The sequence below is a fragment of the Penicillium malachiteum genome (assembly GCF_028827825.1).
Source record: "Penicillium malachiteum strain IBT 17515 chromosome Unknown utg000005l:1.0-9002435.0:326005.0-9005861.0, whole genome shotgun sequence".
Lineage (NCBI taxonomy): Eukaryota > Fungi > Ascomycota > Eurotiomycetes > Eurotiales > Aspergillaceae > Penicillium > Penicillium malachiteum.
In genome coordinates, this window is record NW_026643099.1 from 1,815,726 (window position 1) to 1,842,236 (window position 26,511).

At 46.5% G+C, this 26,511-nt stretch overlaps 10 protein-coding genes across 10 annotated transcripts; 6 read left to right on the top strand and 4 right to left on the bottom strand.

The window, feature by feature from the left end:
- Positions 1 to 320: 320 nt before the first annotated feature.
- N7483_010713 (uncharacterized protein) lies at positions 321 to 1,505 on the bottom strand (the record flags this gene model as incomplete). The annotated part of the gene is made up of 3 exons (XM_057094140.1): positions 321 to 972; positions 1,021 to 1,166; positions 1,218 to 1,505. 3 exons carry the CDS (start codon positions 1,503 to 1,505, stop codon positions 321 to 323), a joined length of 1,086 nt encoding a protein of 361 aa, XP_056940111.1.
- A 1,950-nt stretch (positions 1,506 to 3,455) lies between these two features.
- On the bottom strand, positions 3,456 to 4,136 carry N7483_010714 (uncharacterized protein; the record flags this gene model as incomplete). Its single annotated transcript, XM_057094141.1, has 1 exon — positions 3,456 to 4,136. The coding sequence occupies one exon, from the start codon at positions 4,134 to 4,136 to the stop codon at positions 3,456 to 3,458; it is 681 nt and encodes a 226-aa protein (XP_056940112.1).
- Positions 4,137 to 5,161: 1,025 nt separating this feature from the next.
- N7483_010715 (protein kinase-like protein) lies at positions 5,162 to 6,486 on the top strand (the record flags this gene model as incomplete). The annotated part of the gene is made up of 2 exons (XM_057094142.1): positions 5,162 to 5,597; positions 5,672 to 6,486. The coding sequence occupies 2 exons, from the start codon at positions 5,162 to 5,164 to the stop codon at positions 6,484 to 6,486; spliced, it is 1,251 nt and encodes a 416-aa protein (XP_056940113.1).
- A 297-nt stretch (positions 6,487 to 6,783) lies between these two features.
- On the bottom strand, positions 6,784 to 8,394 carry N7483_010716 (beta-lactamase/transpeptidase-like protein; the record flags this gene model as incomplete). Its single annotated transcript, XM_057094143.1, has 1 exon — positions 6,784 to 8,394. One exon carries the CDS (start codon positions 8,392 to 8,394, stop codon positions 6,784 to 6,786), a length of 1,611 nt encoding a protein of 536 aa, XP_056940114.1.
- A 1,655-nt stretch (positions 8,395 to 10,049) lies between these two features.
- xlnR (putative C6 transcription factor) lies at positions 10,050 to 13,007 on the top strand (the record flags this gene model as incomplete). Its single annotated transcript, XM_057094144.1, has 3 exons — positions 10,050 to 10,485; positions 10,546 to 12,806; positions 12,864 to 13,007. 3 exons carry the CDS (start codon positions 10,050 to 10,052, stop codon positions 13,005 to 13,007), a joined length of 2,841 nt encoding a protein of 946 aa, XP_056940115.1.
- An 842-nt stretch (positions 13,008 to 13,849) lies between these two features.
- Positions 13,850 to 15,018, top strand: N7483_010718 (putative pyruvate formate lyase activating enzyme; the record flags this gene model as incomplete). Its single annotated transcript, XM_057094145.1, has 3 exons — positions 13,850 to 14,245; positions 14,372 to 14,657; positions 14,726 to 15,018. 3 exons carry the CDS (start codon positions 13,850 to 13,852, stop codon positions 15,016 to 15,018), a joined length of 975 nt encoding a protein of 324 aa, XP_056940116.1.
- Positions 15,019 to 16,114: 1,096 nt separating this feature from the next.
- Positions 16,115 to 17,367, top strand: N7483_010719 (DUF92 domain-containing protein; the record flags this gene model as incomplete). Its single annotated transcript, XM_057094146.1, has 3 exons — positions 16,115 to 16,300; positions 16,376 to 16,587; positions 16,689 to 17,367. 3 exons carry the CDS (start codon positions 16,115 to 16,117, stop codon positions 17,365 to 17,367), a joined length of 1,077 nt encoding a protein of 358 aa, XP_056940117.1.
- Positions 17,368 to 18,346: 979 nt separating this feature from the next.
- On the top strand, positions 18,347 to 20,263 carry N7483_010720 (inorganic phosphate transporter; the record flags this gene model as incomplete). Its single annotated transcript, XM_057094147.1, has 3 exons — positions 18,347 to 18,425; positions 18,496 to 19,920; positions 19,980 to 20,263. The coding sequence occupies 3 exons, from the start codon at positions 18,347 to 18,349 to the stop codon at positions 20,261 to 20,263; spliced, it is 1,788 nt and encodes a 595-aa protein (XP_056940118.1).
- A 764-nt stretch (positions 20,264 to 21,027) lies between these two features.
- Positions 21,028 to 23,696, top strand: N7483_010721 (uncharacterized protein; the record flags this gene model as incomplete). The annotated part of the gene is made up of 3 exons (XM_057094148.1): positions 21,028 to 21,144; positions 21,202 to 22,425; positions 22,446 to 23,696. 3 exons carry the CDS (start codon positions 21,028 to 21,030, stop codon positions 23,694 to 23,696), a joined length of 2,592 nt encoding a protein of 863 aa, XP_056940119.1.
- A 2,147-nt stretch (positions 23,697 to 25,843) lies between these two features.
- N7483_010722 (uncharacterized protein) lies at positions 25,844 to 26,227 on the bottom strand (the record flags this gene model as incomplete). The annotated part of the gene is made up of 1 exon (XM_057094149.1): positions 25,844 to 26,227. One exon carries the CDS (start codon positions 26,225 to 26,227, stop codon positions 25,844 to 25,846), a length of 384 nt encoding a protein of 127 aa, XP_056940120.1.
- Positions 26,228 to 26,511: the final 284 nt, after the last annotated feature.

Sequence of the window (26,511 nt, forward strand, 5' to 3'; positions counted from 1 at the left end):
TGAATTTTGAAACCGGTCTTAAGGGCTTATATTTCTCGATCTTTATAGGCACAATGCCGGACTTATCGGATCGTAGGTGAATCAGGCCCACTGATCTTCAGTGGTTCAGGCCCGATATGGAATTATACTCCAATTAACTTGGGATATGATGCGTGGTTAAGGCCCCCCGGGGGTAAAGTATGATATGCTACACTTTAATGTAGAGGAGCACTATTCTGTAATCGAGAATATCATTAAACGGAGTAAATTTTGAACATCCAAATGACGCAAAAAGACAATAGCGAGAAAATTATCATCCCGGAAAGTATCAAATGGTGAATCTAAGACTGACTCGTTGCCCCCTCTCGTTTGGTCAAAACCACTGGAAGAGCTGGGCACATCAGCGTGAAAGTATCTTTTGTCTCCTCCCAGAAATGGCGACCATCCTCTCCAGGCGGAAATGAGAGATCGAATTCACTAGCAATACGATGGAGGACAGTTCGAATTTGCATAAGAGCTAGTGGCCTGCCAACGCAGGAGTAATGACCTTGAATATGCATTAGTGTCACGGTGTATAACCAAGAGGGTTGGAACATGGATAACATACCTATACTGAAAGGGAACCACGCTTGGTCATTCTTGTGTAAATACTTTCCCTCATCCAGCCACCTTTCTGGAATAAATTCCAATGCATTCTCAAAATTTCGCTCATCTCGTTGGATGACATGTTGAGCTGCAAAGACGATCGTGTTTCCTGGAATCCATACCTCATCGACAAGTAAACCTTCAGGTGGTGTGTTTCTTTTCAGTCCGCTAGGTAAAACTGGCCTCAAGCGAAGCGCCTCTGATATGATCGCGTCAAGGTATGGAATCTGGGATACATCGCCTCCGCTTGACTTGATGTCGTCTAACTCTTTTTGTAACCTTTTGTACGCCTCAGGGTGCTTGGCAAGGAAATATAAAATATTGGTCAACGTCGATCCAGTTGTGTCGCTGAGACTCGTTAGTGATGGTCAGTTTGATATGGGAAATATTGCATACCTTCCAGCAATAATGGCTAATCGACCATCGTCATGGAATGCCTCAATAGTAGATGGTGCAGACGGATCACCCTCCTGCATTGCCTTGATTAACCAAGAGGTGACGTCCTTTGGCATTTTCTCTGGATCTGGGTCTTGATTCCATTCCTAGAAAGTGTTAATCCCCTGGTTGTCACATGCATAAGATACAATACATACCGCCTTTCTCTCATCAATTTGAGCGTTGGAATATCTGACGAAAACTTCGAGTGGTCCTTTCAAGCCGGGAATGGATGTCAATATGGGCACTATCCAAGGAATCGCACCAAATATTCCAACGATCTCCATTTGCGAATGCATGGCCGCAATAGTAAAATGCTCCTCTGCGTCGTCCAGCTGTTTGTAATCTTTGCTGAAAGTGACTAGTCCCATGACATCGAAAGTGTAGAATAGTGACCACTTAGTCATATCAACAACCTCTCCTGCACGCTCACCCAGTCTTTTCATGAGTATATCTGCCTTACTTTCAACTCGTGGTGCATAGTCCGCGAGAGCTGAGTTTGATGAACAGGTCAGCCTGGCTCTTGCAATATGAACGGAGTATCAGTAAATTTTACCCTTGATTCCTAGTCCCTTGTCCCATGCCTTGCGACGAAGACGATGGATCTCATGATCTCGAATAGTACCAAGCGAGCACTTTTTCTGATCGCCGGAGGTGATGCTATACCACGTTCCTTTTATGCATGGAGATTTGGGACCATGGAGCAAATGTACAGCAGAGGCTCTGTTAATGGAAATTTCCCGAGGACCTGAAAGAAATGTCAGTGATACCTCCTCAAAGGAAAATGAATATCAAACATTGAAGTGAAACGTACCAACTCGAACAAAATCACCGTACTTCTCGTGCATTGCATCAAGCTCAAGATGATATTTCATCCCGGTTCTCATAGTCTCCGACAAAACGAAGAACCGACTAATCTTAGCCTTGAAAGGACCTGGGAAATGATGCAACCGATGAAAGAACATGCGATATATCACCATACTGGTAAATACTGCCCCCAAAAATGAAGCACCTGCCAATGACGCCTTCGCAGTAGCAACAAGGATATCCATTTCGAAGACCCTGATAAAGACCGTGGCCAGGCCTGCCCATGATAATACAAAACCTGCGACCAGGGATGGTCCTGATCCATCAATCTCAAAAGGAATAAGACTGAGGTGGGTTAAAATGCCCAATGACGCAAATACGCTTGCGATGTTTAGCATTGCTGGATCTGCAAATGCAGCCTGAGAGATGAATGTCATTTTCACCGATCGTAGCGGCTCCTGACAGTTGACCTCGGAGTGTTTTGAGTTGCATGTAAATGTGTAAGTTCAGTCTTAAAGACTATAAACTCTGGAATAACTTGGTAGTTTCCTTGGAATCTGGACCTTCAGCTCTTCTCTGCCACTTACTAGGCCGACCAAATCGGGCTAAATAGCGACATTTTATCTCGCTTAAAAAAGACTGAGCTCCGTACGTGCATCGGAAATCAGCCTATGGCAGTTTCGGCCAATGTGGGCTGCTCATCCTTGTGAACATGGAAGAAGTGGGGGATAATGCATGTCGGCCAGTGATCACCAAGAGATATGTGAATTTCAGTTTTGATTGGATATAGACAGCGCCGTATATGCCACTCAGATGCGGAGTCTGAAGACTCCTGGCTGGCTGTGAAACCCCCACCTGGATGGTGAGTGCTCGAGTCACTTTGTTGTCAAAGTGGGGTTTCGTTGTCGTGGCGTTAGCTGGGTCGGCTGGTGTAGCCCGATTATTCAAGTTTGGACAGGTTAGTCTTGTTCTTATTCCTAGAGTGATTTGGCGAGGTCCTGCTATTCTCAATTTAGTGAGAAACCAGAGATGCATATAAAATTATGTGAAAACTAGCGGTTCTCCTCCGGCTACTAACTAACCTGTGTTCATCCAAGTCACTTTTCTTCTCAACTCCAATTTGAAGTACTCGAGCTCCGATTATTGTTTGATAATCAACAAACGCTATACACTGCATCATGCCCAGGTAATAGAAATATGGATGCAAAAATAAGACAAATTTATCACTGTCATCACTATGTACTAGTGAAATATTTTACCACGATTTTCCTTCGACAAAGCCATGGTTCGTAGTCTTCAGCGGCCCCACTTTCAAACTATACTGAACGGCTGATGAATACAATAAAGCGCTTGGATGGTTGTTTTCATGCAGAAAAAGTATACTGAATGAGTCGAGGGTGAGAATGAGATGATCCAGGGGATGCATGTGTCTGTTTTAACCACGACCCTGAGCACGGCAAGAGTAGGTCCCGCCTGGATAGCCAATTCTCTTTGGTTCTGAATTATATCTTCAGCTATTTTTCGGCGGTCGAAATACTCTGGCCCACGTATTGAATTTGTATATGGTGATATTCGGCAAATCTGCAAGGCTAGTTCCGTATTTCACTTGCCTGTGCACTGGCATTCCTTCCCGGGCGATCTCTAGGTGATGATCGAACATCAGCTCTTCCACCTCTGCCAGGCGATGCCTTTGGCTTGCGATTCCATCTGGTTGACCTTAAGTCTTTGTTGCTTCCCATTGCTTTCTTTAACGGACCATCACTAGGTGGAGATGAGCGGGTGACTTCCTTTTCCCGCTTCTGCTGTTCAGGGTCGGGGCTTCTATGCACTGATGGCGACCTTTGACTAGAACCCGGGCGATCTCCATTGGTTGGCTTGACGGCACTAAGTAAACCGTGATCACCCATCTCTGATGATAAAAACTTGGACAATTGTAGCTGCTGATCTAATAGCTCATTGCTATCCCATATTCTCTTGATACGGACCTCTTTGTCGGAATGTGCCTCCCCAAGAATTGACTTTTTGTTCCACTCCTCTGCTTTCACGTTGTCAGTGAAGCCGATTATCAATCCTTTTCTGCTATCGCGGATATAGCTCATTCCTGGCGAAATAGGCAAATAGACAGCATTGGTCTGATTAGACAGGATTCGACCCTCCCTGTTCAATGCTTGGTAGGCCGCTGCGCGGTCTGCGTGCCTAAAATCAATCTTAATTTCTTTTTCTTCAAAATAATAGACCACATCAATGTCCGGAGATACGCTTTTAGACATTGAAGTCCGTTATTGACAGTGTGCGACTGTTGAGTGTCTTTAAAATTAGGGTTGGCAAATCGGTAAAACACTGTATGTGGTATTAGAGAATGAATGGCCGTCAACTTGAAGCGCTCAAATGCTTGAAAGGGTACCTGGGTAAATCGTCTCTTCACAGTGTTCCAAGGTTGTTCCGACTCGGACACCTGGGTACACGGAACCTTGGATGTGTATAAATCTTTATATTTCACTTCCAAGCCCTGGAGGTTGACCCCAGCCTTGGAATCTTTGTGCATGTCACGGTACATGGCGGATCCCGGGAGCACCCGGGTGATTGTCCGTATCATTCATGTATGCTCCTCGTGGGTGGCTGATTCTGTGCAGCCTCACTCTTCTAGTATAATGCAGAGCGACGGCAGCTGGAAAGATCATGACCAATCATATATCCAAGGCTGATTCCTTGCACCGCGTCCGAGTCATTCTTCCTGTGGGAATGTCGATTTCACCTCACTGCGATAGTCAGCTGGCACAGCTATCTGTTACTACAGGCCACAAAAACAGACAAATACATTAATTACTGCATATTCGATGCCCCACTCTCATGGGTCATAGTTCTCCAAGGCCCTCTTCTCTTCAGAATTGAATGAGCGATTCCTGGGCAATATCAGTGGGACAGTTTTGTTCAACTTTGTCTATTTCACCCTCGAAGACTCGGAAAGATTAAATTCCAGGAGAAAATTTTGAGATGACCCTGGTCTATACATATTATGATTCGGACCGGATTAACGTGCTCCCCTTACTGGACCTTGCTGCCCCTGCTTTTAAGGTTGTTTACCATGCTGATCAATGACTGATCTTCGACCATGAGACAGCTAATATTATTCAGAAATAGGCTATTGGCCCCTTGTCAATCAACATGTTTTTGTACGGCAACAAGAATCCCCAAGACACAGCCCCGCGTTCATACCCAAACAAGGAACCAGTCAACCAAGTCAACAAATAAGTGGCCCAAGTTTGTCTATCAGATGATCCATACATTGGACTCCATGAGAGTGGAAAGCCCGGATAAATATCGATCAGGTGGTTATTACCCAGCTCTAGTAGGCGATACATTGAAAGAAAGATACCAAATTGTCGATAAATTGGGTCATGGATCATATTCCACCATATGGCTTGCACGCGATACGCAAAAGGAAGTCTACGTTGCACTAAAGATCAACACTGCAGACTTTCAGTCCAACCAGACCAAAGTTCAGTCATCTTTGTTCGACTCGTGTTATCTCGAAAACATAGGATGGTCCATGATTCCCATTCTCCAAGATCACTTCAAAACGGAGAGTCCGAATGGTGGCCACGAATGCTATGTCACATCACCAGCACGAATCAGCGTGGCCAACTCAGTAGAAAGGGGGAGCTCCTTTTCAGTTGAAGTTGCGAGATCTTTGGTTGCTCAGTTAATCCATGCAGTCGCTTATATTCATAGTCGAGGGGTAGTTCATGGAGTTGAGATGACTGGTCACATCTTTACAAAACATTGCTCACGAATTCAAACACAGACATTCATATTGGCAACATCTTAATCGACATCACTACCAGCTTTGACTCACTCTCAATACCAGAATTCTACTGCCGCTACGGAGAACCAGTTTCAGAGCGACTTGAGCGATGCGATGAAGGACCCATCACGCCAGGCGTTCCAACTCATATCACCGAACCAATTTTGCTTGGAAAGATAGCGCATAAATTCACAGTCCCTGAAGCTCGTCTTCTACTGAGTGACTTCGGAGAAGCCTTCTCATTCCACAATCAAAAAGAACCAAAGCTCGGCAAGGATTGCCATTCACCTCGTTACTGTCTCCCACCCGAAGCCTACTTCGAGCCCGACAAGCCTCTTTCATTTCTCACCGATACCTGGACTCTGGTATGTGCCATATGGAATATTGTTACCGGATACCAACTGTTTTCCTGCTTCTTCCCAGACTCCGATGAAGTCACTGCTCAGCATATTCAAATCCTTGGAGACTTGCCACCAGAGTGGTCAGAAAATTGGAAGGCTAAAGATAAATACTTTGATGAATACATGCAGCCAAAACATGAATGGGAGATTGCACCCCTTCGAGAGCTTTTCTTTGATAGCATGGAGAAAACACAGGAACATCGCAAAAAGTACAGCACAGTGGAAATGAAAAAAGATGAAGCCACCGGCTTGCTGGATATGCTTGAATCCATGTTGGCTTACAGACCTGAGCTGCGGGCTTCAATTTCGACGGTTTTGAACTCGGATTGGATGGCTTACTGGGGACCGCCTAGTTATGAAGTCAGGCATCACAAAGTGGACTCGTGGCTACCTCTAAGCACCGCTGTATCATAAGCTACCTGATTTCACATGTGAATGCGAATGCTTGTGTATGATATTCCTTTCGAAAACCTGGAGATATTGAAGAAGGATGTCTTCAAATATTCAGGTTTCAATCTCCGCTCTTATTTGTATATTAACTACCTTGATATCCCCACTCCAGTCAAGTTATCGCTCTCAAAGATAAATACTTTGTATTTTCATTAGACGTATATAATTCTTATCGTCATTCGGATAATGCGGCATGTGCCAAAATTAACATTCATTTGGAGGATGTCCAGGCCTCACTCAAACTCTTTGCATAGGGGTTTGCTAAACCTTGATAAAGTCAATCCCTCTTGCCAGCCAGCATCCAATTTTAAACCCGATGATGGCGCCACTCTCATCACGATGGAAGACCATGGTCCAGTCTCCGGGGGCTGGTGAATCCAGTCCTCTTGGACAGGTCAATCGCCAGACATCATCTCCCAAGTACACCATACCAGTAACCGAGCTATTTCCAAGATAGCCGTCAAATGCCCCATACAGCATTCCTGCTTCGCCGGTACAGTGAAAGACAGATTGAACCTCCTCAGATTTGTACTCGCCTTGGAACAAGGTATCCAGGAAACTAGAATCGCGTGGAGTGATGCGTCGAGCCTCTAGCTTTCTGTTCTCCGCAATGCGATGCATGCGTAGCGTATCCCCATCGATGCTTGCATAGAGTCCAGGAGCTTCAGCGTGGCTTGGGTCAGTCAAGTTCAGTGTTTCGGGATGACTATCATAAGAAACCGCAATCTCCCCAGTTGCCGATCCCTTGCTTACGGTAACCGACAATTGGGTTTCCTGGTCCAGGTAGCTTCCGAACCACGCAGGGTTTGGCTCAACAGGTGAGTATTCCCGCTTAGACTTATTCAAAAGGGCCATCATCACATCTTCAGCGGCAGCAACCATATCCGGTTCATAGTTAAAGAATACCATGACAGATAGACGTTCCTCCATAGCATGGCTTCGAGCAGAGCGGAAACCTGGAAGAGCACCAGCATGGCCCAGGGTTTGAATACCGTCATAAATCCTGCGGATCAATCCATAGTGATAAAACGCAGGGTTGCCATCAGCGAATGTGATAGGCTTGGAGATTTGGCGGTACCAACTGTCAGAGCTGGCATAAAGACGGTCCAAATGCTTCTCCCAGGCGATCATATCGGTGAGCGAGGCGACGATTCCAGCATCCCCGGACCACTCCATAAAATTCACAGCTGGGATAAATCCAGTAGCTTCTGTTCCCTCGTAGCCGACACATGGAGCGGGGAGCTTGGAATTGTCCGGGCCAAGGTATGCGGTCTTCATTCCAGCAGGTCCCAGAACTCGCTCTTTGAGTAGCTTATCCAAAGGCTCCCCAGTAACACGCTCAATAACCCGGCCAACAACATGGAAGTTGACGTTGCAGTACGAATACTCAGTGCCGGGCTTAAAATGGAACGACTTTGTGCGATCCAGCATTGGCGGGCAGTCTCGCTCGACAAGAAACTCGTCATCTGGCTTGGTTCCCCAAAGAGCAGTCATGGCCCAGTAATCACGCAGACCAGACTGCATATCGACCAGGTTCTCCAAGGTGAGTCCGCTATCTTTAGTCAGATCCGGATGAAGTACTTCTCGGAGCTTCTCTGTGAACTGAGCTTCAATATCTCCCTTGGCAAGCATGGCTGGGGTAGGGTTGCGCTTGAGGTCGAGCAATAAAGCACAGAAAAACTGCTTCGAGATGGAACAGATAGGCATTTGCATTTCAGCTGTTAAGGGGATACGCTTATCAAGGTCGGCATACCCCCACACACGCTGAGCGATCACTTCGCCATCTTTGACGACAGCAATCGCACCACCAGGTCCTCTGTAGCGAAGAGGGATGGTATCAATAATTTTTTGTGCAGTCTGTTGGTCGGTCATATTTGCAGGGGGTGAGGTGTAGGAGGGAATGTTCCAAAGTTGGTGTTATCGGGTAAGTCCTCGGTTTATCGCAAGGCTCGGGGACATCGGACGCCCGGCGGCAGACTCAGATTAGGTATAGATTGTATTTATTCTCGGTAAATCAGCGTTCATTTATCTTTCCTAGGTATCAATAAATAGATGTCAATGATAAATTTCATACGGATTATATTACGATAGCTCTAACCATCGATCTGATTTCTTCAATTTAACCCCGGATTTCGGCACTTGAAGTGTATAATATGGAGTAAACATAATGTACCTCCATGTATGCTAAGCTTATCCTTATCCAGTGCAATTTAGGCAGAAATGGCATCAAATCAGCCGGAATCAAGGCTAGACTGAAGACATTAATGCAGCACCTCTCCCTGTTGATCCCGTGGATCAGAAAGCAGGAACATGCAGGATACGTGAGTCCAGATGGCCCTCCAAGGTTGACTTAGGCGAGACTAGGATCCACCATTAAGTGGACAAAAACATTGGGTTGATCCAGGGCTACTCCCCGGGACTTCTACTATTTCTTCATACTACCTATACCTACTTCAAACGTTTCCAATACTCCTCTAGGCTTTACTGGGTCCATACATCAAGATACTAGTATTATTCAAATGTTGAATTGGTCGTTAACACCAGACAGGTCAGACAACACCTGAACTACACTTCTAATGGACAGGGATGCCCCGCAAGTCATGCCCAAGCGAGCACCTGCACGATATTACTGGACCTATGCTATTCCACACAGGAACTGACCAGGGTCTAAGATGTGTCCACTAGCACTGGTAGTTGTATGACCTCGAACCTTAATCAAGGGCTGTGGAGTCAGATTCAAGCATTTCCCGTCTGGAGTCACATTCCAAGGCACTCTTGAATCCCGTCAAGTCAGCGACTTGAGTAATTGAACTTGAAGAAAATGGATAGCTTTTGTTCAAAACTTGAGTTGATCCATGTGTAAACGTACGGGAAAAAAGGGTATAATAGTAAGCACCCATATGCAGTTACTCCTGGAAGTTCGGGCCTACTCTGTACTCTAGTAGATCGGGATGCGTTTCGGCAAAATCCCCCCGGAGTTGCAATTTACGAACTTGAATCTGACCGTCTCATCCCTCTGTATATGGACCCATCCTTCAGGTCTATTCCTTTTCATTCGGAGTAATTATATAGGATATTCTCTGTGTACACATACACATCTTGGGTCTTCAGGCTAGTTCGTCACCACGTGCCTTCCCCGCCTCCCCAGATTTTCGGATTTCCCCTCTTCATGATTTTCAAGGTGCATGTCACTCTCTCACAAATTAAGGGTCTTTTTCGGTCTTAACAGGAAATTCTCCGCGGTTTGAATCTGGAAATAAAAGAGAGGGAAAAAGAAAAGCAAGAAAAAAAAAGCAAGAAAAAAAAAGCAAGCTCGGAACCTTGGAAGGAGTCGCCGCTACGCAATCTGGGGTATTACCCATTTCACCCGGCAATGAGACTAGAGTCTCAAAATTTTCGGACTGAAGCATTATCAGATATCTGGGGCTTACTGATCTAATCAAGTTGTTGAGTTCTTGACCAGGGATCCCGGACTCTGCTGCGATCAACCCGAGTTAATGTCGCTGAACGTCTAGACCCCACAAAGCATGTCGACGACCTCTCTGCAATCTTTTGCCGACTCCTACTCTCCGTTCTCCTCACGATCGCAACCCACTCGAATGTCTCAATCCCAAACACCCGGTCTCGATACGCTTGCAGAAGGATCGCAGTATGCGCTAGAGCAGCTGCAACTGGCGCGACAAGCTGCTGCACCTTCCAATGCCCCGACCGACTCGGGTCACAACCACCTTAATGCGCCCCCGACTGAATCGCCGCACTTACAATCCTATAATGAACGGAATGACTCCCATGACGAACGAAAGATACATATGCAGCAGCGAGACCTGCTTGCTGACGCGCGATCGACGATTCGCAAGAATTCATCGGCCGGTCCGGTACGCCGCAGAATTAGCCGTGCTTGCGATCAGTGCAACCAGCTACGCACCAAATGCGATGGACAGCAACCGTGCGCGCATTGCGTTGGTACTTAATTTCCCTCGGGTTAATTTGGATCTTTTTTTACCTAAAACTAACCATATCCAGAATTCGGTCTGAGCTGCGAGTACGCGCGAGAGCGCAAAAAGCGTGGGAAAGCCTCGAAGAAAGATCGTGCCACTGCCTCAAATGCCAATGGCGACAAAATCCTTCCAGATAACTTAACCGCCCAAGAAAATTCCCCACATTCGCAGTCCTCTCACGACGCTAACGGAGCCTTCGATTCCAATTTCGATGTCGCTCGTACGTTGCCCGAATCAGCGCAGTCACATTTGCCGAATTCCAGCATCGCCGGGGTGGACAGGATCCAGCACAACCCACTCCCTACATCGACACATTTGCAACAGCCCATGGGAACGAACATGGATGGCATGTCGTTAAACTATAACAATCTCTCTGAATCAAATCGACCCCACATATCTGTCTCCGATCTTCGCTCTCTGCAGCTATTGCAGCACCCTAATGGGAATCCCAGATCGCCATCTTCACTACTTCACACCCAGGGCTTTGGCCAAGGTTATCATGATGGATCATATCCAGGCATGAACTCTCAAGAAAATAACCCATCTTCCATGAATCAATTCCGCCTGGGAGGTTCAGCAGAGAACCAGACCACTTCCTTCCTTGGATTCACACCCACACAGTCTCCCAGCTGGCTCCCTCTCCCGTCACCTTCTCCTGCCAATTTCCCGTCATTTAGTATTGCTCCTTTTCCAAGCTCGTTAAGATACCCCGTTTTGCAGCCAGTTCTTCCCCATATCGCCTCGATTATCCCCCAGTCCCTTGCCTGTGACCTTTTGGATGTATACTTTACTAGCTCTTCTTCGTCGCATCTTTCTCCGTTGTCACCATACGTCGTCGGATTTGTGTTCCGGAAACAATCCTTTCTGCACCCAACAAAACCCAGAGTCTGTAGTCCGGGTCTACTAGCCAGCATGCTCTGGGTGGCAGCGCAGACGAGCGAGGCGGCCTTTTTGACTTCACCACCATCAGCTCGAGGACGAGTCTGTCAAAAATTGCTCGAATTGACAGTTGGATTGCTTCGGCCACTCATCCACGGTCCGGCGACCGGTGAAGCGTCTCCTAACTATGCAGCCAATATGGTCATCAATGGAGTGGCGCTCGGCGGATTTGGCGTCTCCATGGATCAACTTGGAGCACAAAGCAGCGCAACTGGCGCTGTTGATGACGTTGCGACTTACGTCCACTTGGCTACCGTGGTATCAGCAAGTGAATACAAGGCCGCCAGTATGCGCTGGTGGACGGCTGCTTGGTCTCTCGCTCGTGAGCTCAAACTCGGTCGGGAGTTGCCCCCAAATGCCACATCGCGAGCAGATGGTGATCTAGAGGGAGACCCAGAGCTAGACATGAATGGCAACAAAAGTCATGGCCCTGGAAGCTCCAATGTAAATCTTACAGAGGAAGAGCGTGAAGAACGGCGGCGAATCTGGTGGCTGTTATACGTGATGGATCGACATCTATCACTGTGCTACAACCGGCCCTTGACTCTGTTAGACAAGGAGTGCGAAAGCTTGTTACAACCGATGAATGATGATCTTTGGCAAGCAGGTGACTTTTCTGCCGCGAGCTATCGACGGGCAGGCCCAGCATTTGAGTGCACTAGCCACAGCATGTTTGGCTACTTCCTCCCTCTAATGAGCATTCTCGGTGAGATTGTGGATCTACATCATGCCCGGAATCATCCACGGTTTGGGCTCCATTTCCGCAATAGCGGTGAATGGGAGAGCCAAGCTATGGAGATTACTCGGCAACTGGATGTATATGCTCAGAGTCTGAAAGAGTTTGAGGCTCGTTATACCAATTCTCTGACTCTGGGAGCTGGTGACAATGACACAGCGATGGATGGAGCTCATGTGAATCATGTGAGCCCATCAGGTCGGTCGAGCAGCACCGCGGGATCGCATTTGAGCGAGTCTGTTGTTCACACTAAAATGGTGGTGGCATACGGTACCCATATAATGCACGTTCTCCACATTTTGGTCGCGGACAAATGGGATCCTATCAATCTGCTAGATGATAATGATTTATGGATCTCATCTGACTCGTTTATCACTGCAATGAGTCATGCTGTCAGTGGTGCCGAGGCCGCTTCCGATATTCTGGAGTATGACCCAGATCTGAGCTTCATGCCATTTTTCTTTGGTATATATCTTCTCCAGGGAAGCTTCCTCTTGCTTTTGACGGCAGACAAACTTGCCGGGGATGCAAGTCCTAGTGTTGTCAGGGCCTGTGAGACTATTGTGCGCGCACACGAGGCATGCGTTGTCACTTTGAATACAGAGTACCAGGTACGTTTATTACCAGAATCTAGGACTTTTACATATTTTTTACTAACCAGTCTACAGAGAACATTCCGCAAAGTTATGCGCTCAGCCCTAGCTCAAGTCCGTGGTCGAATGCCAGAGGACTCTGGCGAGCAACAACAACGAAGACGCGAAGTACTAGCTCTTTACCGGTGGAGCGGAGATGGCAGTGGTCTTGCCCTCTAAGCCTCTATCAGAGAGAACCTTGAATGGTTCATTGCTTGGTGACTCTCCACCCCCGTCGTACAGCATCTGCAATTTTTCTATTTTTCATCTGTCTTTTTCTTTCATTTGGAGCATACTTGGAAACAAGTTTCCCTGAACATGGAGTATTGGACATCCAAAACGTGAACAATATCTGCTATCATTCGATTTTTGTGTATTATTATTTTTACTTATTTGGCACTCAAATGCTGGACATACCCCGGGGCGCAGTGGAGCGCAAATTTCTTGTCTGTTTATGGATAATACCCTTTTATTGTGCCTATACTTCCTGAATAAATCCAAGTCTTCATTGGTCATCATCGATTCAATCCAAGATGTATACTGTACCGCACGCCCGGGTACCTGTTCTTTTGGAAGAAGTATCGATCTGAAATTGGCTTCATGTACTAGAAGATTGCAAGTTTGGGTAAACAAGTATGTCCTCAGCTTTAACTGCTTGGTTAGAGTGAGCTACCTAGAAGTCTCAGTAATATTCTCTCCAATGTGAGACAAGAGGAGGATTGGTGATGGACTGCCTGCAAACCCTGGCCTTGGATTGCCTAATTGAGATGATTGTCCCTTTATGAATGAGTTTTTGGGAATCCTGTTCAAGTTCTTCCATCTAATTCCAACATGTCATTCTGGATGAGAGCTACATAGTAGATAGTAATACTACATGTAGGTAGGTTAAAGCACTGACGTCAGCGATAAGCAAAAGCATACTGCTCCTCCTTACAATATACTCGTGACTTTCAATTCTCATATGGCGCAGAGACTCGCCTTCCTTTTATCAGAAATGGAGACTTGAACATAAACCTCGAGATATGGCATCTATTACAAGATCGCCAGCGCGGACCGTTCCCGCATCCACCCTCTTCCATCCCCGCAACCCACGGCGGGTCTCAAGACGATACCTGGGGATCCCCTCCGCATACCTTCTGGACGACTATCTCCCACGCTATCAACTTCTCACATCCGTCGAGTCATCGATGAAGCGATCTCTCGCATACGCACACCTACGCGAATGTAACCTGTGTCCTCGCAAATGTGGTATTAACCGATATGAAACAACAGGCATGTGTTTGATCGGGGCTAAAACAGCCAAGGTCAATGTGATTGCACCACCTCGTGGAGAAGAGCCATGTATACAGGGACACCATGGGAGTGGATCTGTATTCTTTTCGGGCTGTAATCTTCGATGTGTATTCTGTCAGAATCATGTAAGCTCTATTCTATTCTATTTCTCAACGATATGCTTAACTCTATTCATACAGGGCATTGCACACCAGCGGAACTGATTTGATCTCACCCCTGAAGAACTTGCTGAGTGGTATATTAAATTACAGCAGGTCGGAAGAGTTCATAACATTAACCTTGTTACGCCTGAGCATGTCGTACCACAAGTTGCACTTTCGATTCTCAATGCACGGGACATGGGGCTTCGCATCCCAATTATCTACAATACCTCCTCATTTGACTCAATAGAGTCACTTCAGTTGCTTGACGGGCTGATAGATATCTATCTACCTGATTTCAAGTTATGGAAGAGCAGTACCTCAAAACGACTACTTAAGGCAGAAGACTATCCCTCGACAGCAATGGAAAGCATTAAAGAAATGCACCGTCAGGTTGGTGATCTTTCGTTTACATCAGATGGTGTCGCAAAGAAAGGAGTACTATTAGCCATCTCGTTATGCCAGGGAAAGAAGATGAAGGGAGAGAGATTATGCGCTGGCTTGGAGAGAATGTCTCGAAGGATCTATACGTTCACATTATGGAGCAGTATCATCCTGATGCGCATGTCGGCAAGAAACGACGCGTTACTAGACAGGTACGCTTTTGTGATGGGGAGGAGACTCCTCAGGAAGAGGTTCGTTATACGGAGATTAATCGGGCTGTACGCGATGAGGAGCTTAATTCGGTGAAAGATGCGGCTGTTAAAGCTGGTCTTTGGCGTTTTTGCGAGCCACATGAGGGTCAGTTTCATCTTTGATATGCACCGAGATGCAGGTGCTATAGGTGCCTGGATCTTGAAATCGAGCATTGTATATGTGCAGTAATAAAAAAATAAAAATAAAAATTATCACTCAAGATGGGCTTCAAATGGGGCGAAAAGAAAAAAAAACATGGGACAAAAAAGAGGTCCTGCCCGGAATCGAACCGGGGCTTTCAGAATCAGAATCTGACGTCATGACCATTAGACTACAAGACCTAATAGATACATTGAGGCTCAATTTTTGACATGATCCACCAAAATCACTAAATCCCAAATTGTGTGCTCAGATGGTGGTGTATGGATGATGGTTTGGTCTGAAGTTTAATCTTCAAATGTTTTATGAATTCAAATGTTTATTCCTTTGCTGTATTTCCCATTCTTGAAAAACTCATGCTAGAACCCTCTCGAACTTGGATTTTCTTTTTATTAATCTCAGCTGATATCATTCAGCCGGGGTATCAAGTTGCCACTTCAAGTTGAACCTGGCTAGCTCCAGATATCTGCACGATATGTATTTATATTTCTGAGACCCGAGGTCAACTGCACATGTCCGGGTACCGCTGGTAGTGCTATTCAAGTTGGTACATAAGTGCATGTGATCTCAGGCTGTTTTGAGTCAAGTTTGAGATATCACTCTTTTAGAGAGATCCAAGAATGAATTATACACTACGTTTTTATTTACCTAAGTCAATGGATGTCAGGCTGTTTTAGGTATATCAATATTCAAATGAACTGGGCATGCTTAGCTGAACCGCGGCGGAGCCTCAAGTCCAGATGTCGGCGAGCCCCTCTTTTAATCAAGCTAGGGCCGTCAACTGGTGATAGAAGCTAACCTGAATCCTTTGTTATGCTTTCATTTTAACCTTTTTTTTTCGTCTTCTTTGATTAATTTTCGGCCTTAGGAAAAAGGGGTATATCTCATATGGTAATACCTAGGCTACCAATAATAACTCTGGAACCTTCTTCAACTTGGGCATATCAGATTTACATAGTGCTGTTCTTCACGCTGGTTACTGTTTGGGCAAGATCTCCCATGCGTGTATAACCCTTCCCGCTCCCCAACTTTGTTTTCTCCACACATCACCCCTTCAACATGAAACCTGTCTACGGGCTTTCTTTGGTTGCCTTCTTGGTCTTCTATTCATGGAGACGTAAGTCCCTTACTTCACTCGGCCTTGTCACGGCTGGGTTGACGGCTACCGTACATGCCTTGCACCCATGGAACACACCATTTGTGCTCCTCGCCGTGTTCTACCTCGGGTCTCAAAGAGCTACCAAGGTAAGCATAAATCTCTTAATGCTTTAGTATATCCTCGATGTGAAAGACTGACTCGTTCCTGCGTTCTAAATTCAGGTTAAGCACGAAATCAAAGCACGCTTGACGGTCTCTGCGACAGGCGCAGAGGGCGGCGAAGGACCCCGAAACCACGTCCAGGTGCTGGTTAACTCGATTACTGCCACCGTTCTGATCATCGCACATACATTCGTCCTCTCCAGAGACGACTTCGAATCATGTTTCGCGATGGGTAACACCGCAGCTGATATCCTGATGGTCGGGATTGTAGCGTACGCCAAGCCCTTTGTTTTTCATCGTTGACCCCTTTCCTATGAACTTCAGTGTTTTCCTCCATGTCTGGCATGTACTGACAAGCTTTCCTCGTATATAGACACTACTGCGCAACCGCTGCCGACACATACTCCTCCGAACTAGGCATTCTTGCCAAATCCAAACCCCGCCTTATTACATCCCTGACCCTGCGACAAGTCCCACCAGGCACGAACGGCGGTGTCACAATGGCAGGCTTACTTGCTGGTCTGCTCGGCTCCTTCACAGTTGCACTGGGATCTGTCCTATCGACTCCAGTCTGCAGCGAACGCTCTAGTCTTCAAGATCGTGCACTGTGGGTCGTCGCACTCTCATTCTGGGGTCTGATGGGGAGCGTCCTTGATAGTGTTCTTGGAGGACTGTTTCAATCTACCGTGGTAGACACGCGGAGTGGCAAGGTTGTCGAAGGCAGTAATGGCCAGACCGTTCTCATTCGACCGGGGTCCTCGAACTCGAGAACTGGTTCCAAGCAGACTTCAACTGGAGAGTCGACAGGAACCGATCAGCTCAATGGGGCAGGTGGTGTTACACAGCGCGGCAGTCATGCCACGGGACAGTCTGTGGACGCCCCGGCGGGACATGAAGGTCATCAGAGCCGACAGATGCTAAGTGGACGTAATTGGCTCAATAACAATGGGGTCAATTTGGTTCAGGCTTTGGTGATGACTGTAGGTGCTATGGGTATTGCCCAGTGGTTTTGGGGAATTGATGTACGAGAGCTTCTAGAACTTCTGGCATGAGTGATGTGCGACAAATACGAGAACTCAACCTAGCATGGTGGCAACGATGGTAACGTTTGCATACAGCGATAGATTGTGACATATGATTTTCATGCTTTTTTTTTTATTTTTTATTTTTATTTTCTGGCCTCAGAATTGAATACATTGAAAGACACGCGGACATTGCTCCTTAGAGAGTAATATCTCACACGTGCTCAGGTGCCTTAACCCGTCATTTTACTATGGGAATACATACTAACTCAATATCATAGTTTCTCACGCCCCCGTATACCATATACCGTATAAATTCCACGAGTGTCAACTTGACTAACATCAAAAACCTCCGAGAATGCCAAGCGATCAACAGGGAAGCTTCCTTTACACACGTGGGGACTACCCGCACTCTCATAGGAACTGACCCCAGAGCTCCCCGACGCCCGCCAAGCTCCGCCCAAATTATGGATCCAATAGGGATCAAGTCAAGGCCGCGGTGCCAGTATAAAGGCCTCGATGAGCCCAGAATTGCCAAGGCTCCGCCAAGGTTGCCACTTTCACTATACTACCTGATATCTATATGTGATTTCGCTTCTAGGAGACTTCCAAGGTTTCTATTCATCTTGGCTTCTCTTCTATTGCGTGCTTTTCTACACAGGAACCATCAGAATGACCCAACGCCCAGAACAGCCACAGAGGTTTGACCTCAAGACTAGAATCCCGCCAAGTCGAAGCTGGAAATGAACGGAACAGTCTTGCGAGTCAATACCGCACGTGTGTCTGTTATCAATGGAACTGGAGATTGTAAACTTAGTATACTAGACGCCCGATGAATGTGACCCGGCTGAACATGGGCTGTGAAGGGCAAGTTGCCGAGCATGGAGGCAACGACTTTAGAATTCTCACGTATATAATCTATACAAACTCTCCTGATTCAAAGTTCCATTGCCCATCACCAATCCCCTCTCCTTTAAATCGCCTGCTCGTGGCTTTTTGACAAATCAAGATGTATCTTCATCAATACGACTACATCTTTGCTATCGGCACGCTCTTTGCGATGCTCGATGCCTACAACAACGGTGCAAGTGAGTACTATGCCCAAGCTTCCAATTCAAGCCTCAAACCTCCGAGATTGACAGTACTAATGCATCTCAGACGATGTGGCCAATTCCTGGGCAACTAGTGTTTCCTCCCGCTCCATTTCATACAGACAGGCCATGATCCTCGGTACAATCTTTGAGTTTCTTGGTGCTGTTTGTGTTGGATCCCGAACCGCCGATACCATCAAGAACGGAATCATCCCTCTCACGGCATTCCAGAACAATGCAGGTGTTCAGATGATGGCGTTTACCTGTGCTCTTGCTGCCGCCTCTTCCTGGGTTATGTGGTGCACTCGACACTCTGCTCATGTTTCATCTACCTACTCCCTCATCTCAGCTGTTGCTGGTGTTGGTGTTGCAACTGTCGGTGCCTCAGAAGTTCAGTGGGGTTGGAACAAGGGTAAGGGTCTGGGTGCTATCTTTGCAGGCCTGGGAATGGCCCCGATTATCTCGGGTTGCTTTGCCGCAATTATCTTCATGTTGATCAAGGTTATTGTTCATATGCGCCGCAACCCAGTTCCATGGGCTGTTTACAGTGCTCCCCTTTGGTTCCTCGTTGCTGCCACTATCTGCACTTTGTCTATCGTCTACAAAGGTTCTCCCAGTCTGGGCTTGACCTCAAAGCCTGCCTGGTACATTGCTTCCGTTACTATGGGATGTGGTGTTGGTGTCTGCATTCTTTCGGCCATTTTCTTTGTTCCATTTGTTCACGCCAGAGTGATCAAGAAGGACCACTCAGTGAAATGGTGGATGTTCATCATGGGTCCTGCGCTTCTCAATCGTCCCACCCCTACAGATGGTGAGGTGGCCAAGGTCCCCAACTACGCCGTCGTGCAGGATGACTATGAGGACAAGACCGAGACCCATGAGCATGGCTCAGTCGATGGCAACACTCAGACATCCTCAGTCGATGATGGCGAGAAGAATGCTGTTGCAGTGGAAACCAACCAGCTCAGCTACAAGGACATTATGACTCAGTCTGAGGAGAAGCACCGTAACAAACTTCTGAAGGGTCGTGGACCTCTTGGTTGGGCGATGCGCTTCCTTCGCGACAACCCCATGGGCCCTGGAGAGATCTACGAGCTCCGCAATGTGTTGATTCTTCTCAAGCGTATTCCTGCTATTATCACCTGTGGTCTTCTGTACGGTGCCCATTATGATATTCACACTGCTCAGACTGGTGTTGCCGGCACACCCGAGGGCAAGCGCATGAAGCGTGTCTACGATGCCGCTGAGAAGTATCCCAACGAAGTCGAACACACCTACTCCTTTATTCAGGTCTTGACTGCCTGCACTGCTTCCTTTGCTCACGGTGCCAACGACATTGGAAACTCCGTTGGTCCCTGGGCAGCTATCTACGCCGCCTGGTCCACTGGTGATGCTGCCGCGGCCAAGTCTCCTGTCCCCGTCTGGCAACTTGCCGTCCTGGCTCTGTGTATCTCCATTGGCCTGATCACCTATGGATACAACATCATGAAAGGTACAGTCTTATCCCTTGTTCACTCTCATCTTGACTCTTTACTAATTACTACACTACAGTCATGGGTAACAAGATTACCTACCACTCTCCTAGCCGTGGTTCCTCCATGGAGATGGGCGCTGCTATCACCGTTCTGGTTTTCTCGCAATACTCCCTTCCCGTCTCAACTTCGATGTGTATTACCGGTGCAACTGTTGGTGTGGGTCTTTGCAACGGAACTCTCAAGGCAGTCAACTTCCAGCGAGTTGGTCTGCTTCTGCTTGCTTGGATCATGACCATCCCAATTGCTGGTACCATTGGAGGATGTCTCATGGGTATTGTCCTTAATGCGCCTCACTTTTAGGCGGGTGAAGTGAGCCTCTCTCTCACTTCACTATTTCATTGTATTCATAGATCAACGGCCTAATCTAGAGCCCCCAGAATTTCTGCATCATGCACATTAGCAATTGCAAAAGCTTAATTTATTTCTATTTCCTCTTTCTTATCAAATTAAAAATTAATGAACACCAAGAAGATCATGTGAGAATACACTTTCAATTGACTGATACAAATACTAATGTCGTGCTTCCTTTATGCAAGTGCTCATGCATGTCAATGAAATGCTCCGGTCTTCAATGCTGATCGCGGCTACTGTCAGACTTCACACCAGGCTCCTGATAGGGGTTTTACAGACTCCCGAGGTCCACATCAACAACCTAAGGGTAAAGATCGGTACACTATCGACCTACTTGGACGCTGTCCCTGTCGATCTTACCCTTAATCTGCCATGTTCCCCACAATATTCGATTTCTCGATGCTCAGATACCCTCAGAAAGTCCGTGTTCATGGAACGCCTCTTCTTGGCCTTCACAAATCGAGCTGAAATGCCAACTTAATGATCCATTTCACCAATCAAGCATGAGATCGACAACTCACAACATGGGAAATTGCCGAAAATTCTGCGATGAGTTGAAATTCCTAAGAACAGAGGGGTGTCCTCCAAAAAACCCTTTTTCTTCGATGGGAGGATTCCAATCGTTATTGTCACTCTTTTTTCCCCTTTCGTTTCTTCTATTCATAGTCATTCTTTTATCTTAACTAAGTCACTCTTTTGAAGACCCTTACCACATGGCCCCTCTTTGGTCATGGCTCGGGGCACTAATTGCCCTGCCCCTTGCTCTAGCTGGCAATCCTGGAGACGCAGTCCCCAAGTCCTATATTGTCGAATTTAGTGGACCACAAGTAGTAAGTTTCCGAATATTAAATAAATTATTGTGAACTAGAATATCTAACTTTTTCTAGTCTACTGATGGATTCATCTCAACACTCGCTCGCAGCGGCATTTCTATTAGTCTCAGCCGCGATCTATCATTCTCTCTTTTCCATGGTGGATCTTTCACTCTACCTCAGAATACCCGGAATGAGGCTCTAATCATCAAGAAAATTTCTTCACTCTCTCTGGTGAAGAGTATCTCTCCAGTTCGAGAAGTCTACCAACCCAAGCGATCTATTTCCGCTGCCCACCACGCATCGATTCTGGATCATACCCATACTCTTCGTCGCCGTAATGTGAGCTATCCGATTGGCTCGAACGATGTTCCTCATCATATGACTGGTGTGAACAAGCTGCGCGAGGAAGGCTTCGTGGGCAGTGGTATTTGCGTCGCTGTCGTGGATGGTGGAATCGATTATAAGCACCCAGCTCTTGGCGGTTGCTACGGAGAAGGCTGCTTAGTTTCATTTGGTTACAACTTGGTCGATGACACAAATGACCCCTATGATAACTGCGATGGTCACGGAACTCATGTTTCTGGTCTCATCGCAGCGCAACCGAATGCTTATAACTTCACTGGTGTGGCACCTAATGTCACACTTGGACATTATAAGGTCAACAAGTGCCATTCTGGTTCATCTACCGATGTGATCATGCATGCTTTCAAGATGGCTTATGAGGCCAAGGCTGATATCATCACTGCTTCTATTGGTGGTTACAGTGGCTGGTCAGAGGAGCCTTGGGGTGTTCTGATCCAGCGCATTGCGGGTGCCGGTGTCCCTTGTTTGGTTGCTGCTGGGAATGACGGCGCAGACGGAATGTTCTATGCCTCCGATGGAGCAGATGGCAAGGGTGCTATTGGTGTGGGTTCAGTTAACAGTTTGACGTCCCCAATGATCTTGACCAGTGCTTCCTACTCTACCAAGAACAGTACCAAGCAGCTTGGTTGGTCTATTTCTGGAGACGCTGATTTTGTCAATGGTACTTATCAGCTATACCCTCTGAGCCTGAGCACTTCGGTTGAGGGCGACGGTTGTAAGGCTCTACCCTCGACTACACCCGTTTTGTCTAAGAAGATTGTTCTTATTCGACGTGGTGGTTGTGCATTTGAGGACAAGGCTATTAATGCTGCTAATGCCGGTGCAAAGAACATTCTTTTCTACAATCATGTTCCTGGTGTCGATGCATTCGATTTTTCTGATCATGGACTCGTCGGTATTGGAATGGTGCCAACCGCCACTGGTGAAGATTGGGTGAAACTGGCTGCAAAAAGAATGTTTCCGTCTACCTACACATGGTTAGCAAGAGCTCTGCCGCCACAATTTTTGTCAATGAAGTGAATAACCTGGCTGGCGGCTATGTGAGCGACTTCACCCAATGGGGTCCTACAAATGAGCTTGCAGCTATTACTACTGTCCTTGCTCCCGGTGGCTTCATGCTGTCAACTTGGCCTCTCGCTCTCGGTGGATATGCCGTTGACACCGGTACCTCGATGGCCACTCCATACTTGGCTGGTTGTATTGCTTTGCTCCTTGAAGCTCGAGGCAAGACCCCAGTGAAGACTGTCAAGTCTCTTCTCGCCACCAATGCTATCCCCAAAATGTTCCAGGACTGTGTCACGAGCTACCCATGGCTGAGCTCGGTTGCTCAACAGGGTGCCGGATTAATCGATGCGTATAGTGCCGTCCACTCCAAGACCATCCTTAACGTAAGCAGTCTCAGCTTCAACGATACTCAGTTCTTGGCTCCTGTTGCATTCACTATCAACAACACCGGTTCGGATATCGCTGTCTACACGATCAGCCGGGTCAGCAGTGGCACTGTCTACGCTCTTCCCGATGACGGCACCACGATTCCCATGACCTTTGATTCTGGCGACTTCATGGAAACCGTCAACAGCTCGGCCACTCTCAAGTTCAGCTCTACTCGTGTCTCCGTATTCCCAGGCCAGAGTACCACCGTCAAGGTCCTCGCCAGTCCTCCTCGCGGCCTAAACGCCACCCGCATTCCCATCTACAGCGGTTTTGTTACTCTTAACGGCACAAACGGCGATTCATTCTCCATCCCATACCTGGGTGCTGCCAACGCCATGCGCAACGTAACAATCCTGGACACAAAGCACGGCGAGAACTATCTCCTATCTAGCGAGAGCTCTGCCCCCGTTCAGGCTGGGCAGATGTTCACATTTGCAAGCCCCAATGCTACCACCGCAACAAACACTACCAACCCGATCTTCGATCTGCGTCTCTCCATGGGAACTCGTCTACTGCAGGCTGATGTGAAGTCTTATAACGGAACTGTTCTCGGATCTCTTCCCTACTACCCCCAGGAATTCAAGTCGCGATCTGCGACTGGTCCTCAGAAGGTTTCTTGGGAGGGTCAATTGGCAGATGGTTCGTATGTTCCTGCTGGCATTTACTCTCTGCGTGTGCGTGCTTTGAAGATATTTGGGAACCCACTGAAGGATTCCGATTATGATCTTGTTGAGACTCCGAAGTTCCGGGTTCGATACACTGGAGCTTGAATTAGTTCTGTTCTCAAGTATATTACCCGATGTCATAGTGGCTTTGTTGTATACTAACTATGCGGATTGCTTGCTATTGACTTACTAACGATGCCAATTCTGTTGTCTACCTAAGACTGGTTTAGTATCATAATTAATTATTACCCTCGTGCTCAATACTTTCTGCCTCATAGCGTCAAAGATTGGACGGTTGAGCAATTAGCAGGTCTTGTAGTCTAATGGTCATGACGTCAGATTCTGATTCTGAAAGCCCCGGTTCGATTCCGGGCAGGACCTCTTTTTTGTTCCTCTTGATTTGTGGCAGCAGACAAAGCGTTTGTTTTCTTTCAAGGGGTTTTTTCTCTTTTTATCTTTTAACAGGATTTTTTTTGCTTAAGTAATTATTCTTATTCTAATCACTCAAAGAAATAAAATCTTCAGACTAAATCAAATAAAATCTTCAGACTGAATCAGAAACCCAGAGCACATAAGGCTCACACAAAAAAAAACCAATAAAAATGGATAGCTCTCTTTCATTGAACCAGAAAGAAGAGCAAAAAAGAGGTCCTGCCCGGAATCGAACCGGGGCTTTCAGAATCAGAATCTGACGTCATGACCATTAGACTACAAGACCTGATAGATGTCCGAGGCTCAATTTTTGACATTATCACCCATGTGAAAGAGAAGGACAAAATCTCGGTTGATCGTTGCATCTGATTTCCTTTTGTGGTTTGGCGTCCTGCGTTTTATACACTTAGGTATACAATGCTTTATGAGACGGTATGGAATTAGGTCTAAGTTGAATTATAAGCTTAATGAAACCTTGAACCAGATCCAGCACTTACGGTACTAGCGACCATCCATCATGATGATCCATTCAAGTTCAAAATACATGGATGTTGATACCTACATATGTATATACCTCCTAGTACTTGCATACTATCCACGACTCTGGGTTTCATGGGCCCAGGTGGTGTAGTAAACTTTGAACTTGAACTTGAACTTGGACACCAAGATCTTTATCAAGACCGTGACCGTGGCTTTTAATGTTGTTCTCCAAGGCTCACCCATGCAGCATGTGAAAGATTTAGCAACTGTAGCACAACTTGAACCAAATGTTGGAATCGATCAACCTACTATCCAAACAAGAAATATGATACATCACCAAGTTTAGTCATTCCTTTGTTCAATTTCGTCACTCACATGTGCACTTTTCAAGAGAAATGGGAACTTCTAAAAATCACAAAATCAACGTCTGCAGTACCATAGAGTATATCAAAAACATTCATCAATGAGGCAGATACCTATGCACATGGATATTCCGAGTCTTCAAAGGCGCAGGTAAGCGGCTGCTAAGTGACCTAATCATGATAATGCGAAAATCTGGCGTCTCCACATCAACTAGCATCATTGGTCTAGTGGTAGAATTCGTCGTTGCCATCGACGAGGCCCGTGTTCGATTCACGGATGATGCACATTTCTTTTTTTGTCAAGGTCTCTTGACCTTGAGGAGCCTTTCTTTTTTTGCAAGGCACTCATGATGATAATAAACCCAATGTTGAGCCAGAAATGTGACATACTAGCATCGAGTCTTGGTTATTTATTAGAACAGTTGACTCCGATCCTCATAGATCCACTCTCCGGGGAAGCAAATTACACCTTGAATACCAGGTCTGAGGTCGGTAGTATGAAAGTCCTCATGCCGCGCGAAGAGCAGTAGAATTGGGAAAGCACTTAACATTTGAAAGGCTTGGCTAAGAATCTCGGTCAGGTAGACACCGTGACACTACGGCCATATTCACATACTTAAGTACTCAGTCAGTATTATGTATAGGTGACTGGTGACATACTCCTCTTTGCATGTAAGTACCTACACCTGGGCAGGGTTACCTACGGGGCTATAGGAGAAGAGGTCTATCTAAAGTGAAGCTTCCAAGGTTAGAACCTTGGAAACATTAGTATAAAATTACGGTTAGCGCTTGCGTTGCTCTCAACTTGAATTTTATGCGTGGTTCTACCAGCAAATTGTAACTGGTACCTATGTATTGATATTTTGGTACATGTATGTACTCTTCCTTGCTCTCATATCGAGTATTGTATGCCTAAGCACTTAGATTGTGATGATAATTTGATTCCAGTAGCCTTGAGAACTTGTAATATTTTCTTCTTTAATTGTCCAGAATAATGGATCGAGAGGCTAGGAGACCCTTCTGAGCAAGTCTATCAACTATGTTCTCAATGTAGGCAATATCTCCCGTACTTTCAGGTTGGCTTGCTTTGAATCTTTGATAAGCCACTCTGAGAGGATAGAACGTGGACGCTGGGCCGAAAAGCTCCATCTCATCTTGTAGTAGGTAATCCATGCTGAGGTAAATCTTCCGTCCAAGGTCAATCATTTGTTCCTTATTTTCAACCAAGTTTGAGATGAATGGATCTTCGAATGCTGAAATATGTGTATTAAACACACAGTCCAACGCAAGAGGTGCTAAGCGCTCGATTTCCGTGGCGCAAGTTATTTGGAAGGCCCAAAGATGAGTGAGCACATTTGCCATGGTGATGTTGGGGTACCATAGAGGGAGTCCAGTGTCTCGATTCATGCTCCCTTTTATTGTGTATAAATCTCGATCGGACATTGATGGGGACTGGCCATCATTTATGCAGACGGTATTTCCCCAACTCTCGAGGCGGGCGAATAAATCAAGGAAAAGAGTCAGTATATTATTAATATCGGTAGATTGGTTCCCTTGCAGCTTTTCAAGAATTGAATCGCTCTTATGCAACAGTGACGGGAGCATGATAACCTCGTTTAGAAGAGATTGCATGAGAGATGGTCCAG